Raw genomic sequence first — 17,733 nt, 5'->3', positions numbered from 1 at the left:
AATTACAGTTTTTTGGTAAAATATGAAAAACATACATTAAATACTTCATTTACAAATCTATCAACTGTCTTAAACTTCTTGGTCCCTTCATTTCTATTACAATTATTATCTGTTTACATTCCCGTTCTCTTCAATTCGATCATCTTAACCTTCTGTTGCCAGGCCTTCTACTTCCGATTGGTGTTACATACTACTTACGTTTGTAGACATGAGTAACATATACCACACTATTATTATTATTTCCATTTACTGAAAATTTCAGCTTATATAAATCCAAATGTCTGGTTTTGTATAGTATAGTATACAGTGACTACCATCATCTTAATCCTTAAAACTAATACCATAATGGTATATATTCAAGCAATATAGTAGTTCTATAGATATTTAGAAAATGTCAATTAAACAGATATTTGCTAATCGTTTTTCTTAATCATAAGTTGCTTTTTATATAGTAAAAAACAAGGCCGATCTAACGTATTAGTAGTAGGTTAATGACTTACACATTAAACAATAAAAGATTAAATTATAAATTTAAAGCATACCTCAAAAGAATTATTTTATATATACATAAATAATTCAATTAATTGTTCGAGTAAGAGCACATCTATTTAACAGTTAGATAACAAATATTTAAATTACAATTAAAGATAATGCTAATTAAGATCATCATATGCTAAACTGCATGAAAATCACATAATTACTTTAGTTAATATTAGCAAACTACCATGAATTGAAAAAAGAATGTTTCAATCATTGTCATCAATAAAACAAGCAAAAGTTATGTAAGCTAATAATTAGTTAGTAATATCACTTCATTCTTTTCGGGAGTTTTCGTTTAATTTAAATAAAATGTATTATTAAAAGATTATCATAACACTGAATTGTAATATTGACAAGTAGGAAACGCTGAAGACTTGCTTCATCCATTAATAGACTACCTAGATCACATGTTCTTTCTCTACCTATTTTACAACAATTCTCAAGATGGACACATGAATTTCAGATTTCAGAAACTTTAATCTATAGGACGAGTAAATCTAAACTTCGATTAAAATACTCTGAATATAAAAATCTCTTTTACAGCTTCTTAACTATGCTTAATCCATTGGTTACGATAACCCCACAGACTTCGACCAAGTAGTCTGAACCTAGCTACATGGCCCAGTTTAACAGTCATTCTCTTTGTGAACTGATGCCATGCCTTATTCCTTTTCTCTTATATAATCCAAGTAACACTACTCAAACTTGACTATTAACCAGTTAAACCTACTTATGTGATCATTTATCAATGATTTAGCTAGTTTCAGGAACCAATGTGATTGGCCAATCTTTTTTTTTTCAATATAATTGACTTTATTTAGTGGACAAACAAATTAGATCATTTTTATTCACAAATAAGATATTCACTTGACAATAAAGAATTTTACAAATAAATAAAATAATGTAACTAAAAATAACTAAACCAACTAATTTAGTTTTATAGATTATTCTCTTGGAATTATTATCCGAGTTCAATTGAAAAAAAGTTCTTATTTATAATTATACTTTTTTTCTAATGACTTATTGACAGATTCTACTCAATAGATAACATAATATCAACCTTTATTAAAATAGTTTGGTTTACTTATCAATACTATCAATTTGCTTTCTATATAATAACTTGAAACTAATTTGTGACGTAAGGTAGTAAAGACAAAACAACACTTAAAATAGGAGTAAGTTATGGTCATTTACACAGAAAAATAATTATTTTATATGTACGGTAAAAGTTTATATTATATGCCACTTCATCATTCATTCATATTAATATCAATGTCAACAATGTTAATCAACTATTACACGCAAACAAAATATGCATAACTCATAATTATCATGAGTGATTTTTTCCCTCCAATGATTAACGATAATTCCGAAATTCGCATAAATGTAAAACAAAATTAAAGATTATTATTATAAAACAGACAATTAGGAAATGAATGAAAATAGTATGTGACAAGGAAAGCGAGACAGAAAATGACATTAGGAAGTCCAGAGAGGTCTGAATAAGAAGAACCAGTGTAATTAATATGTAGAATTTCTAACTGATAAGAAAATAATAATAATAATTGTACAGCTTATGTAGATAAAATCGTCTGAAATAAAATTTTCTTCAATGAATTGTTACTACATTACACAGGATAAATGTACAATAATCAAGAAGTTGATTAATTTATGAAACTGTGACTAACGTACGTGGAATATGAATGTTGAATATTCCCTATTCAATTATTCAAATATAAATACCTAATGTGAATTTCAATATGTACAATAACTTCATGAGTTATCACCTAGTTTTTGAATCTATTGAAACAACAAAACTAATGCTGAAAAATAGCTAATCCAAAATATTATATGGTGAAAAATAATCAAAACGATCCTATGGCTGACAATAATCATAATAACGACTTAGTTTCTAACTAGCATTAACAGAAATGAAAAACAAACCAGGAGTGTTTTACTAAGAGGCTAATTGTAATGCAATAAATCTATGAACAACAGAATCTACATAGTACCATTTTATTTGATCTACTGTTATGTACTGATTTAGCTAAATTAATTTAAGAATTCACCAAGTTGAACGAAGCGATCAAGCTAGGGTTAAAATGACATTTCTACCCTCTTTTTTTCTAATGAAGAATGTGTATTGATATCAACTCGACTATGAAACCGAACTTAACTTATTCGGAAATCATAGTACATTTATGTAATATCATGAAGAAACCGTTAACTAATCTGTGATATTACTGATTTACAAAAACAGTTGTAGAAATGAGTAGATTTAAAATCTATCCTTACTTTACATTGTGACTTTATCTCACATGAATTTAAATCCTTTAGTGTCGTTAAATCGTTTTAACTCAACGGACTTTACAGGAATTTTAAAGCTTTTGACAAACATTACAATCGGATTACCACAATTGGATGTATTTTGTAACCTTTTGTCTAATTCATCGTAATATCAAACACAATAATAATAATCACTATTATTATCATTATTATTACGAAACTTAGCAACTATGGACATTTTCTTCTATCCAGCCTTAAGCCGTACAATGTGTAAAAGCTAGTGATAATGAAAAACTGTTCAAACACTAACAGTGAGTGAAGTGGAGTTCAAAAATATGGCTGAATGGTTGGAAGATAAGTTTTTTAATCAATAATCAGGCCCCATACGAAAAAATAAATATTTTAAGAGATATGCGATACAAATAAAATCAGCAAAATAGAAACTTCGATGAAATCAGTAAGAAATGTAGTTGTTTTGTAGCCATCATATATGGACTACAATAATACTGATAAATATAAGTCGTTTGCACAGGAGTTACTATGTATAACGAAAGTTAGCTTATGTTTCACATGAAAATTCTGTACAAGTACACATAAATATATGAATTGATTGCAAATGAACTACAACAATGATCCATTAAAATTTGCTACACGCATATAGCATTAATGGGTGTGTTTTCCTTGGAGAATTATAGACTAAAACCAAGTACACTTTAATTTCAAAATAAATTAACCTTATATGTAAATTAACTTAACCATTCACTAAAACTTCAACTTAAAACTCCTTTAATCAATCAGTCTACAACTAAAATTGTTTATATTTGTGTGATATATTCGAGAAAAAATTACCTGTAGAATTTCTATGAATGGGTCGATGAATAAATTTTCGACAAATTCAAATTCTATTCGACTAATTTTACAGTGACTATATTGCCATGTGATGTTGTATTTTGTGCCGTTATAATATGACAATGTCAATCAAAATAAAAAAATTATTTTGCCAAGATAGTTTTTACTCCTCATCATATCACACTAATTAACAAAACACTTGTGCATATTCCTAACAACTAATCCAAATGTAACCATTCGTAATATAATTAATTCATCAAGGTTACCTATTTATTGTAAAATGATTTTATTGCTAAAGACTCAAATAAATATGAGTCAATAAAAGCTGAAAAATAGCAAAGAAAATTCAGCTAAAATAATTCAGATTTCATTAATTTGAAGATATTTTGAGCTATCGCCAGCTAATTCCAGATAAAACCATCCTAATTAAATTAGAATCTGAACTTCATAATCAACACAGTGTTGTTTTAGTTAAAATGAATTATTCATAATGAAAATACAATACAAATTAATCAATTCGTTGAATCCAGTGATTTATGTTACATAATATATTGGAATAGGATGGAGATATTGATCCAAGAAAAATAGGATACAGTTGAACAATACAATTCAAACAACTTAATGACACATTAACTTGTTAAATTAGTTTATATTAAAATAAAATAAGGTCAAATAAATAATTATAACAAGGAAGTATACGTAGAAAAAAATAGATCAAAACAAATATTTTCTAAAAACTAAATTCTGATAGAACTGATCCCAGAAGTAACTAATAGGAACAGATGTTTAAATAATACAATTAATTCGCAAGAAATCAGAGATAATTACTGCATGTAAGAATATCGAGTTGGTATGTTCAGAAATGATAGTCATTTCATGTTTCAAAAACGCTGAAATATGTATACGACAAAACCAACATGAAAAGTAGATTCAAATAAACTATTTTATAGATACAACCTAGAAAATTAAATTATTTTAAAAATTAATACTTAAAAATGGTCTAAATAGCTTTATTTCAGGTACGGAGTACATTGAAATAGGAAACACAGTAAGCATACATACATGCATCGCCACTAATTACGTGGAATAAACACAACAAAATGCTGCATATATAATTCACATAACGGTATACTAACACTTGTCGAGAAAAAAGATCCATTTGAATTGAAAAAGAATCAATAATTTATGTTTAATATCCTCCTAACATTTTCACAATAATAATATGTTCTATAGTGACCATCTGTTCCAAACTAGTGCTGCAATGTCACTAAAAATAAAGTTTATACCATGAAGAATGATAGTTTGTAAGATCGATTACATATGGTACATATTTTTTTATGAAATATGGACAAACTATATTTGATCTAACTACTCAGCTTCCGTAAATGAAGAATAAGCAATGTGGTATGGAAATCCTATGTCCTGACTCATTAAGAAAAGAAGGCAGGTTGTACTAACCGTATAGATAATATAGATAATATTCTCTTGTTCTATTACATATAACCAAGGGCTGAATAAGAAACTATTTATTCAACTTATTAAGGTAACAATAACTTGGAGTTCTGCTGCTTCAACATCATCATTTACGAATGAATACCCCAATAAAAATATATATAAAATATTCTTATTGAACAGAATGATCCGATGTCTCATCAAAGTTTAAGAAAAATATTGGACGATGTCGAACCTCCATAAAATCAATTAAACTTATTTGTTTCATAGTTCCAACCAAAAAATTATTGGCTACATTACCAGTGAAAATCTGGAGGCACTGATTTCATGAAATCCTTACAATTATATAATAATTTTGCAAGTAAGTCAACAACATAAAATACTGATTTTGTTTTCCCATACTACTGTTATTTCTCTAATAAGAATAAAGAGCTAACAAGAATTAGCAACATTAAGTAGAATAGAAACATAAAAAACAATTAATAATGTATACACACATCTTATCTAATCAATAATAGAGTTGAACTAACCAACACATAACGATAATTGACTACTTATATCTGTAATAAAAAATTATTCTCTTTATTCTACAACTACCCTGTTACTACTGTAACGTAAAATTTGTGTTTTTTTCTTAACGGCAAGAATACTGATAATAATAATAATAATAATTGTTCTACACTATGATTGTATGTAATGGTACAAACTATTTTACTTTAGTGGTGTTCTTCAATCAAAAACATTAAGAAAAACTGTACACAACAAATTGAAACACAAATGATATTCCAACTGGTAAGTAGACAACGGAAGGAGACAGGGGCAGGAGAGAATAGAAAAAAATGTTCCTTAAAATAATAATAGTATTAATGGTAAAATGACTAGTTAATAGATACATTGTTGCATTTAAGAATTTCAAATAATATTACACTAATAGTTCCTGCCACCAAAAAAAAAAATAAAGTCTGATATTAACTTTTGAATATATTCTATTGGATGGATAAAATTATGATTCATTTGTCTAGACAATGAATTATTAGACTGAAGTAACAAACAAACAGTTAATTATAATAATAATAAAATCTACTTGATTTAATCTGACTAGACGTGTATGTACTATTAGCTTTCTTTTTCACAAACCAGTATGTACATTCAATGGTCTATTCTTTTACAATGTCTGATCAGCACTAGAAAAATAAGTTATAAAATGAAAATACAAATGGTGTGGATAATATGGGAGTAAAGAAATCATGTGTACATTAGTGACTCACTAACTGGCAAGAGGAATTCACTAAATTCTAGTGAGAAGTCATGATTAAAAGAATTTCAATCATATTGATCATGAAACAAATATCACAGATGGTAATGGATGTTGGTCGCATAGTATGACGAATTGACTGAAGTAAAAAATATGAATCGTCGTATTTGAAAATAGCAAATACTTCTCCTTTATACAAATTTCTATTGCTATGGTTTAGACAAAAAATAAAAATAAATGAATACTTTGTATGTGACCAATTATAATCAGTTATTCTCCGAACTCTGTGATTACAATATTTTTAAATTGATGAACTTATCGATACTAAATTTGATACTTTCAAAGATTCATAAAAAACATTCTCCCATTATATGCCAATCACGTTTTCTAATGGATAAACAATAGGGTTACTAACTGGTAGGATAATTTACCAGTTATTTGTGAACTGAACAGACAACTTCAATACGGTTTACAACTATTGAGTTTTGCAACTATCTGAAACGGTTAGATCTCTGACAAACGTGTTACGAACTTATTAGCACATATGTTTATGCATAAAAGAAGCTATAATACAAGACTCGACTCCACCAATAAATGGCGATAAGCCATACGCCAAAGTTTTCAATCCAGACTCACACAGACAAAATCAGCTAACTTTTTGGAGAAAATCTAACTAGATAGATCACATAGGAAAGCCGAACGGAAAGAAACCAATCACCCACTAGATAAATTACCTTTGGATTGGCTAGCAAAGATTTTCCTGGTACTAGTGGTTTGGAAAAACTCAAGCTATCTATTTCTATTAATCAACTATAAAAATAAACAAGTTCTAATAATAGAATAGACTTCATTGTTAAGTGGTTGAGGAACATAACCAACTTCATTCCTAATCCTGAAGAGGATTGATTTCAATAACATGATTGAGAAAATGACCAATTAAGCAACAAATCTCACCATGAAACATTAGGGTGTGATGACATTCCGACTTATTGCTTAATGATTAGAAACTGACAACTATCCATTTTGTCTTCCTTTAAAGTCTGCAATTCACACAAATATATAACACTATAAGTTTTAATAAAACAGGTGTAACATGTAGTTTAGCATATGAACCTGTATATGACTTCTAAGCTGTAATTATCTTTCAACAATCTACTACCAAATTGGTGTCTTTTCGAATTAGTTGAAGATGGACAGTTTTCTTTCACATTGAAAAACAAAGCTAATATGAAAAAAACTGTGTAATTAGTAATCTGGTTTAATCCCAATTGAATTACAGTCATGTATAAATAGAAGGAGCTATTACGTTTGTTATAGTAGACTTCTTATTCTTACACAAAAAATATTTTTAAACAAAATCACTGATGGTTGATAATAAAAAGATCAAGTTAACAAAAAATAAACACAACGAAAGAAACCTAATGTATCATTGAAGGAGAAAGTAAGATATTCCAATGAATAAGATTCTGGTTACCTTTTCCACTAGAAATATCTTTTAAAATCATCTACGGGGGGGGGGGTTAAAAAAAACAAAAATAAAATAATTGAGCACCACTCCTAAAACTTTAGCAAATTAACAGTTAAAGCCTAAACTCTGTAAGTAACAACATCACGTTTAATCAGTCATTTTACAATTGGTCCTGACATTTCTAATTTGTTACACTCGGTAACTAGTTGTTAATATCTTTCGTAAATTTTCATATCCAATTATTTGTTATAATCATCAATTTCGTGTTTTACATTTCTTTCTCACCCTATTCATATGTGTCAAATGGATAATTATATCTTATAATTCTATTTTCATTTTATAATTATTAATTTACTTTAACGTTTAAACAAATATAAATTGAATTAACAGAAAAAAACGTTTCATGAGAATACAACATTGCGTGGGGAAAGGCGATATACTGTTCATATAAATAATTAGATTATGATTTTCTTAAAATTCAATAAATTTGCACCAAATTCCTTTTCTAGTATTATGTTGTATGCCGAAAATGAATCTTATAAAAGTATTCAAATGATAGGATAAACATGAAGTTAAAGTGGTAAACTTCTGTTTGTCGATTGTTACAACAATCTTATTAAATAATTAGTAGTTCCATCGACTAAAAAATTATACACATATATCCATGTCGACTTACAAGGCAAAAATGCAATCCAATAAAATAACAATCAAACTAAAATAAAACATACATTGGAATAAAAAACTATGTACAGATTTCTTTATAGGTTAATAACACATAATTATCATTACTAAAACTGGGACTTGAATCAAATGTAATGTCTAAGAATGGAAGTAAAATAGGGAGTTCTAGTTTGACAGTTGGAGAGCAAGTATCTGGGCTACTGATTTAATGGTTTGCATGCTAAATGCTCATCATTAAAGTTACTTAAATGTTAGTTTAAAATAACATCTTATTCTATTGACCTATTCGGGCTAAATGTGGTCCTGAAAACCAAAACACAGTCAATTCTGTTTATAAATAAATTGCTAGTTGACTAATAATCAATATTTTATCTAAAATTAGGTGGGAAGAAAACGTCAAAGTAGGAACTCAAACATTAGGCCTAATAAGGCTAAGTTTAATATCAATAAGAATAGTTACATGAAAGGTTTATATGACTACATTTGTGTGACGATAGGAACTTTTCTTAACAACAATCGTAGTTATAGCCGAAAATATTTGAGAATATTTTCAACAGAAATTTTAGACTGACAAAACAACCAGTTACAAATAAATAGTCATAATGAAAAACTAATTGAAAAGAAATATTTTTTCGCTTTATTAGTTTTTTTAATAATTTTATGAATGGAAATTTTCACCACATTACTGATATGACTGATAATAATTAAACACATCTGCTTGACCGGAAAGTAAACCACAGAAACTTCAAAATTTAATTTATTTTGGTAAAGTTCAGGTGGATAGAATATCCGTTCATTTTACAAGTTATTATATGAAAATATTTTTCACTTATGTAACTCAGAGCTATGATCATAAATACTGAGCTAGGTCATATTTCCTTGATTTCAATAACTCTTTTCAATATGTAGTTTGTTAGGTAGTAGAACACACACGCTAGTTAGGTTACAGTTATACTCATATTAATTATTAGACTTGTGTAAAGAATCTTTGGAGCCGCACTGTTTATGTAATGGATGTAAATGCTACCCGACTGTTCAAAGAGTAGATGAGATGTGAACTTTGGATCTGAATGCTACTGGTTAAAAATCTACTACCGTAATCCTTAGACAACCGCTCCACGTTGATCGTACATGGCATATTACAACTCTATGCTATGATCAATTTACCGGCGCTAACTGATTTCATCGTACGTAAGTATGAAATCAAATAAACCACATCATCTTGTGTTTAAACTCATAGCAGTGACCTAAATTTGGTGCATATGAAAAGTATCACCAACTCACTCATTTATGGTGCGAAAACTAAACATTATATATATATATATATATATATATATATATATATATATATATATATATATATATATATATATAATTCGATCCCTCGTTTATTTACACAATTAAATTTTTCATTTGAAAAAATCAGTTATCTTGGTGAGTTTCAGAAATTAAAGATATTAATTCCTTTAAATCATATAATATAATATCAAGTAAGAAGATCAGCAATTTTAAGCCTTGAATAATGAAAAAGATGAAAATATCAACCCAGAAAAATTAGCGTATATATAATTCGTCTTTCTCAAGAGTAATTACCAGAAAATAAACTGAAAATTTAAGGTCATGTGAGGAATTACTGAGAATTTCACATACCTGTGTCAAGTTGTACTTTAACCGAAGGCTCTTTCTAGGTTTAGAGAATAAAATATTTATAACTGAAATTATTCTAATTATGTTAATTTGTAATCATAAAATTTATCGACATTAAAAGTACGGTTTATGATAAATCCTTCACAAAAGAACTAGTTTTGGCCTTCGACTACATAAACACATACATTTCAGTAAAGTCGATTAGGGTAAGAGGTATAGCGGGAGTAAAATAAAGATCATACCTAAAATTTGCTTAAACCATAGGCAAGAAGAGTTCGTTTCAATGAATAAAAAAATCCACAACTTTGATAAACTTTTGAAAGATAATGAACGTAATTTTTAGTGTAATAATGCTACTAAAGAGATAGGAAGTACATGTTAATCGATTTAGGAAGTAGAAAAACCAAAGAAAATGACAGGACTGTTTGGGAACAAGCATTCTATCCTTTCTAAAAAAGCATGTAGCCATGAGTATGCTTAAAGTTCAATAGAAATTTATTTCCATTACCTCATTAACCAGGTACGACACGTATACTTGGCTCTGGGCCACACTCTTAGTCTGAGAGCTAGTGATACTACCTGTTTGCCCAAACTGAAGTAGGTGTTGAGGGCTTCAGAGCCAAGGTTTAGTGGTTGAAAGTCAAGGTCCTTAACTACTGACAGCTGTTTCACTATGCATACCTCATAAAAACACAAAACTGTTTGTTTTTCAACTTTAATCATTAAAACCAAACACCCTAACTCATAAACAGGAGGACTCAGAAATTCTTATACATACTAAACACTAGAAATCATCCATACAGCTGCAAATAAAAATCACAGTCCGATATTATTATATGAGTGATAATAATAACCAAAATAAAGAATTAGAAATTATTATGATGGGAACAAAATTTACAGCTAGGAGAGATCTAATCTCTCATATTTACAACTATATACGTGTAATTTCTGATAGTTTTAATTTCTTTTTGGTAATAAGCACGGATAAACATGAAAAATAATAAAACCCGCAACAATTTAGCTGCAGAAAACTTTTAAATGACAAGAGGAAATATATAATTAGAAAATTCACTAAAATAAACACCAAAAGTGCTCATTTTTATAACCATTTACTGTTCCGTGTTCTATGCTGACACTAAACTAATGCACAAAGATGAAAGATATAATCTAAGTTGCATGATAAAAATAATTAGTGTGTGTGTGAAATTGCAACCCAACAAGTATAGTGGAATGCTGAGAATGTCGAGTTAATAACATCAGAAACTAAATTAATCTAACAAACAACAAGCTACTTTTAAAAAAACGCGCTTTTTTCATGGAAAATGTAGGTTATCTTAATAAGAACCTAATTACATAAATTTGAAAAATGTACGCATTAAAATGTTGACATGTACCAAGTTTAAGATTAAATGGATTAAAAGCATCCGGCAGTGCCATCGCAAGACATCTTGACACAGGACATGAAGTTGATATACTGAAGTCCTTCAAGGTGATTAACAAACAATCAAACTCCAACCTTTTGAAATTTGCCGAAGCAATAGCAATCAAACGTTTAAAACCAGATCTATGAATACAAAATGAGACAGTAATAAATCTTTCTTTATCCCGGTAATAATAACCCCTTTTTATTCATTCATTTCTTTATTTATTTATTGCGTCATTACTCCAACTCTTTTAAATTACATCATACATAACTGACTGATTTCAATTCATATTTTCTTTATTACCATTAATCTATTTTCATGAGTTCTGATCACTATGTCGATGTTCTGGAACCTTCTCTCTCAAACTTTATTTATTTATTCGAATCAAACATTTTATGACCTCATTAACTCTATCTGAATCTTCGCTACACCATAATACATTTATAAATATGTCAATATCTGTAATAATTTCGAATTTCAAATATTTTAGGTTGTAAGCAGCTAATGAGAACTTAACAAAATAAAATGAATTCATATTATTCTGCACCAATCTTTGTTCTTGCTCTCTTTACAATAATATTCATAGTTTCTGCATTATTTACAAGTTACACCTTTTGAGGTATATGTCTTTCGTTAGGTCTTTGTAGCTTAATTCTGTAGGAAACGTGGAGTAAGATAAATCCTAAACTCCTTTAATGTCAAGCACCATGAGGACTGAACTAAACCACATCACAATCTAAATTTAAGCATACTTTTACAATTAAAGTTCGAGAAATGCGGAAACATACCTATTAGACATTAGTATATAAATTTCTAGGACAAGGACAAGTCATTGTAAATTCCCAACTTAATGACACCTTGGTTAATAAAAATTAAACTTCAATACGTAATTACTTACTCTTCTTTTAGTTATAATAAGTTATGAGTACAAATGGATTTTTTAAAGCTTTGGTGGTAAGAAATATATTTAAAAGAGCCAACTAACAGATCAAATTTTCCTATAATAAGTTCATAATATATGATATTATTACTCATTCTAATGATTTATTTGAGACGTTCCAAGTATTTTGTTTGTTTATTTACAGCTCAATCTGTATAACACTTAAACTCAAGTTATCAAAAACTAAATTAGATATTTATTTTGAAACGAAATAAAACTGACCGATATTTCATGTTCACCGTTCACTCTCCGCAATTTAACCATTACAGTAGAATGACAACTACTATTAAGATAGCACTTATTAACTTGCCTTAAAATTAAACTCTATCTGACCTGATCAGGACAATTAACCAAACGAAAGTTTATTTATCATTTTGAAGACTACACAGTCCACTAATCTCAAGAAATTAAAATTAATGCTTTCCGTAAATATGTATATATTATAAAAATATGCAAACATCAGAACAGTCATAGTATATATAATGTAAATTACCTTAAGACGTAGGAATAATCATAATGTAATATTAAGGATAACAGTTTAGTGCTTAAAAATGAAATAACAATTCCAAATGTTTCGTCAATAATATAATTGGTGGCATTCATGACGAAACGAAGATTTAGACCTCACTTATGTAACCTTGATATTTTGATAAATTATTATCACAATGTTTAGTCTCCAGGCTTTCATTGTTATCTTCAGTCAAGATCTTATTAAGTTCTAAACAATAGAAATGGCCAACAAAAGTTCAATGAAGGATCTGATAAGTGAACCAGTCAAACATGTAATGACATATCACATAGAAATGTTAGATTTTGATTGCGAAAATGCTGCACATCAGGAAAACAAAAGCATCATAATAATACCATCCGGTTCAGGGGACATAAAATCATTTTTACTCAATATTATTATCAAAAAAACACAAAAGTCATAAATTGAGAATGTCATAAGTTCGACTTAAAACATCTGGTTAGCTGTGTACTATATTTAGCCACAATAGATATGAACCTGTTAGTAGTTTCTGAGAGTTATTTGTCGAGAATTTTGATCCCTTAAAAATGACTGACTAGTTAATGTTCTGTTTATATATCAACCCCTTGATAGAGGCATATTACCCGTAAGTGTTAGATAAATGTAGTCTGAAAGAAATAATCCGCGTCATTTCAAAACTTGAAAAACCATTAATAAATTAGTTGATTGAAAATACATCCACCTTGGCAAGTATCTATAATCAATTTGTCCACGAATTTTGACCCTTCCTTGTAAAACGTATGTATACGTTGACTCATTAGACTTCATCACGTACATTTATATTGAATTATTTAAGATTATTAAATGCAGCATGAATTTCGGCGCCAAACTTTTTCAAGTTTATTATATAGATTAAAATAAAATAGAACAATTATATGCAACTATTAAATAAAAACTGCACAAAAGTTAGTATGATGCATATATTGTTACAAACATTTGAAAATCTTTTTAACAATATATTTAGCATCAGTCCACCACTCTTGCATTTTTCACATTCTCAGAATATCTAATTCACTCGTTTGACTGCTCATATGATATTTTTGAATTTAAGAAGAATTTATTTGAATCAAAAACAATGAACAAGAAAGTTAATTCGATATATCTAGATATCACTAGTCATGATCATTAAACATTAACAAATGATGGTGGAAGATGGAATGTTACCAACTCACTCAGGCTAAGGACAAACAATCAGCCCCTAAGTTACACAAGTATACCAGTGACAGTATATCAGATTTCAACAGTTCGGTTATACACCGCATCCCAGGAGTTGGACTCAAGATTCATGGAGGCAAGGGCTACCATAAAACACGTTGGGCAGCTTCTGCTTTTAAACTTTTTATAAACATAATCGTTCATAATATGATGTGAATTTAATTTTTTTAAATACAAGTTAGTAAATTAATTTAATAAATAATATAATAGTCATAAAGCTATCATTAGGATTCTATTAGTCAGGAAAACTATAGCATGAAGAATTTTGATCTGACCAGTATAGAATGATTAGTACATGAGGCAAATCCAATTCTCACATCCAGTAACACATAGTATATATAGTGTAGAAAATTACAAGTGATATAATATGATGATGATGATGATGTGAAACAGAGCTCAATGATTTTCTAAACCTAACTCAATACGTCTTTTATCAATACCGATATCCGTAGTTGTTTATTACTAAATTCCAGTCGAGTATAATTCGCGACTTTCAACATCACTTATTGGAACGCTTACATGCACACATGGCCTGACACAAATTTGAATGAACCCAGCACAACGAACTATGAAATAACATAGTAAGAGGAAACCAACAAGAGAAAAGGGGTAGGACGTAAATTATGATTTCAGTACAAACTGAGGAAAAACTAGAAGAAACGTTATCCTAGATTTACAGAAAGATTGAGTATGAATTAACCAGAATGACTGCAAACGATTTCGAAACGTGCCACTTTAAGTTTCCAACCACAAAACTACGTTTATTTTTAAAATATCAACCCGGAAGTCTGATAGTCCTGGTAAGTCTCTCCAACGCCCTACATTTCTTTCGACAGAAATGACTATTAAGGGTAGATACAATATGACGAACCTCAGTTGACGTACAAGTATTAGTCAATCAAGTAGCATTTCTGCTGCATTTCGCATGGTTCAATTGATTCTCAAACCTGTGGCGATAAAATTACGCCAGCAATAACGAAAAGATAAAACATAAGGACTGAGGATAAGCTCCACGTTTTCAAGTGTATTTGAGTGTATCGTAGCCAGTAATTACGGTTATGTTTTTGCTTATTTAGTCACTCAATTGTAAATATTTCGGAATAATTTCTATCATAGAACTAATTGGAGGTGTCTTTCGCTATGTTCTTCCATCATGACTGACTTCCCTATATATCATACATCCGTAACATGATGGGGTGGTATTTTCGTCATGGAAAACTACGTTTTTCATATAAGCCAGCAAAAATGACAGATGATGAAACACGTCCTCCATCATGGATCATGATAGTGTAAATAAATTCCCGCTTCATTTTGGTTGGTCGCCAGGTGCAAGGTCAAAATTGCAAACGAGAGTGGAATTTATCTTCACCCAATATAAGGACATTTTCTTCTACCTGGGAGGTTAATTAGAGTTGACCATCATAGAATCAGATCACATCACGTAATGTATTGTTTCACTCATAGACATTATAGAGTATCACTTTACAGGTTTTTGCTATTTGTTACTTCCCAGAAGTTTATGATTTAAAAATTTGGGTCGATTAGAATCCTCTTAATTCTTTATCAAACGTAATAAGTGATTATTGAGACACCTTCTATGAAAACTTGTTAGATAGGTAGGTTAACAAATTAAAGTTGATGACTATAAATTTGTCCACAATAACTTCAGTGAATTTGAACAGAATGTCCGACAATATTGTATAGTGTTGATACTCAGCCTAATCTGACGTAATTTTGCTTGTTATTCAAAAATCAACATTTATTTGATAAAGACGTAATTGATCATACATAAATTAAGTTTATAGGTTTAGGGATAGGATATATATCCGTGAATTTCCAGCTCAGCTGACTCTCAGTGTTCAATATATGTGCAGTACCAAGGATTTTTGTGCGTTTTTCAATTCACTTAGTGGTCGAATACTGTATATAAGGGCATAATTTCCACTGAGGATTTCATTTCAAGCTTTTACTTTACTTGCCTTTTCTATTCGGTAAGATGGATTGCATTGCAGTAGTACGTTCACAGAAGACATATGTAAACAGCTTTGGATAACTAAAATGAAGTCCTCAGTGCAAATTGCAAACCTATATCCAGCACTCATTCACTAGATGAACGGAAACATGCTCAAAAAGGACAGAGGTTACACTTTTATTGAACAGTGAAAAGAGGTTGGTTATCTTCACACAAGGTATGCCCAAAAGTAGTTTTGGAGAATAGTGCTTCAACATTTATTCCGAATAACTCAAATATCAAGTCAGTTTACACAGCTCATTCATAATGTATATTCTCAGATAAATAATTTCAGCTTTACATAATTTTTTAATAGTGAAAACGATAGTAATCCAAATGTAATCCACCGTAGTCTAACAGATCCGCTCCTGGATAAACCTAGCCAAAAGCTATGAAGACAAAACGAATATTACAAAATACTCCAATGTAATACTAGGTTAAAATTGACTAGTTGTATTTGGCCAAATGAAGTGTGCAGACACAAGAAGAAATTTCAAGGAAATCACTCATCAGTTGAAAAATGTCTCTTTAATACATTATTTTTATTCATTTGATTTGTTATTTAATTTCTCTCTCTCTGTGTGACGTGAAACGTTCGGATACTTGTCACAAGTCGTATATTGCTCGCCTTTTTTCAGTGTACTAATGAGAACTACACTGGTCAGAAGACTATGTGAATAATATACCTATAATTTATTTAATTGGTTTTAGGAAAGTTTTATGTAATAAAATATTCAAGTTGATTTAACTGCTGTACTCATAATTATGTCAAAAAAATACAGGTTTGAATATATATTCTTTAAATTTAATGCAAACTGACGTTTCAAAAACCATGATCACTTTGTACCTAGTTCATATAAATTTGTCCATATGCAATTTCAATCTATTTTACATGACGGTAATTAATTAGACGAGGTTCTACTGTCAATTCACTTCAATTTATTTACTTCTGGAAATGTGAATTATACCAAAATCTTAAAGTTCACCCAAGTTTGTAAAATTTTAATGCGTACAGTAATACATTGTCTGATACAAATCGTTTTTTGTGATTCAGGTTTCATCTGTCAAACACATTCATTTCTTTATTTAAATAATGAGTAAATACATAGCTTAGAACATAGTTATACAAACTGAGGTAATAGTATGGCCTATAATTCAACAAAAGCACAAATTTAACTTCATTATTAATTCCAGCACTTAAATTTAGGAAAATCGGAATTTGTTACGGTAATATGAAGATGTAAAATAGCAATTTTAACTTAAATTAAAACTGTTTTTAAATCGATAACTTTGTCTAAAGTTAGTTCTAAATCGATAAACTAAGACCACCAAACAATTTAAAACTATTTTATGTCGTATGAATATCTAAAAGTGTCAAGTTTCTTAGGACCACATGGTAAAGGATGTAAATATCTGATCATATATGAGAAGACATT

The 17,733-nt window shown here is 29.2% G+C and overlaps 1 protein-coding gene across 2 annotated transcripts in view; it reads right to left on the bottom strand.

Moving 5' to 3' along the window:
* Positions 1 to 17,733, bottom strand: part of NPR2_1 (Nitrogen permease regulator 2) — a gene marked incomplete at its 5' end in the record, with an annotated part of 101,774 nt that overhangs the window by 82,373 nt on the left and 1,668 nt on the right. The window contains one exon of one of the 2 annotated variants that reach the window (XM_051209252.1): positions 11,822 to 16,686. The exons of the other annotated variant lie outside the window; for it this stretch is intronic. Within the exon in view, the coding sequence (XP_051074695.1) occupies positions 16,676 to 16,686 (11 nt within the window). The 3' untranslated portion in view covers positions 11,822 to 16,675. Of the gene's footprint in view, positions 1 to 11,821; positions 16,687 to 17,733 lie in introns of those variants that run through there. 2 annotated transcript variants of the gene reach the window in all.

Source organism: Schistosoma haematobium, chromosome 1, assembly GCF_000699445.3.
Source record: "Schistosoma haematobium chromosome 1, whole genome shotgun sequence".
In the NCBI taxonomy this organism is placed as follows: Eukaryota; Metazoa; Platyhelminthes; class Trematoda; order Strigeidida; family Schistosomatidae; genus Schistosoma; species Schistosoma haematobium.
The sequence above is the reverse complement of the archived record's forward strand: the minus strand, read 5'-3'. Positions and strand labels throughout refer to the sequence as shown.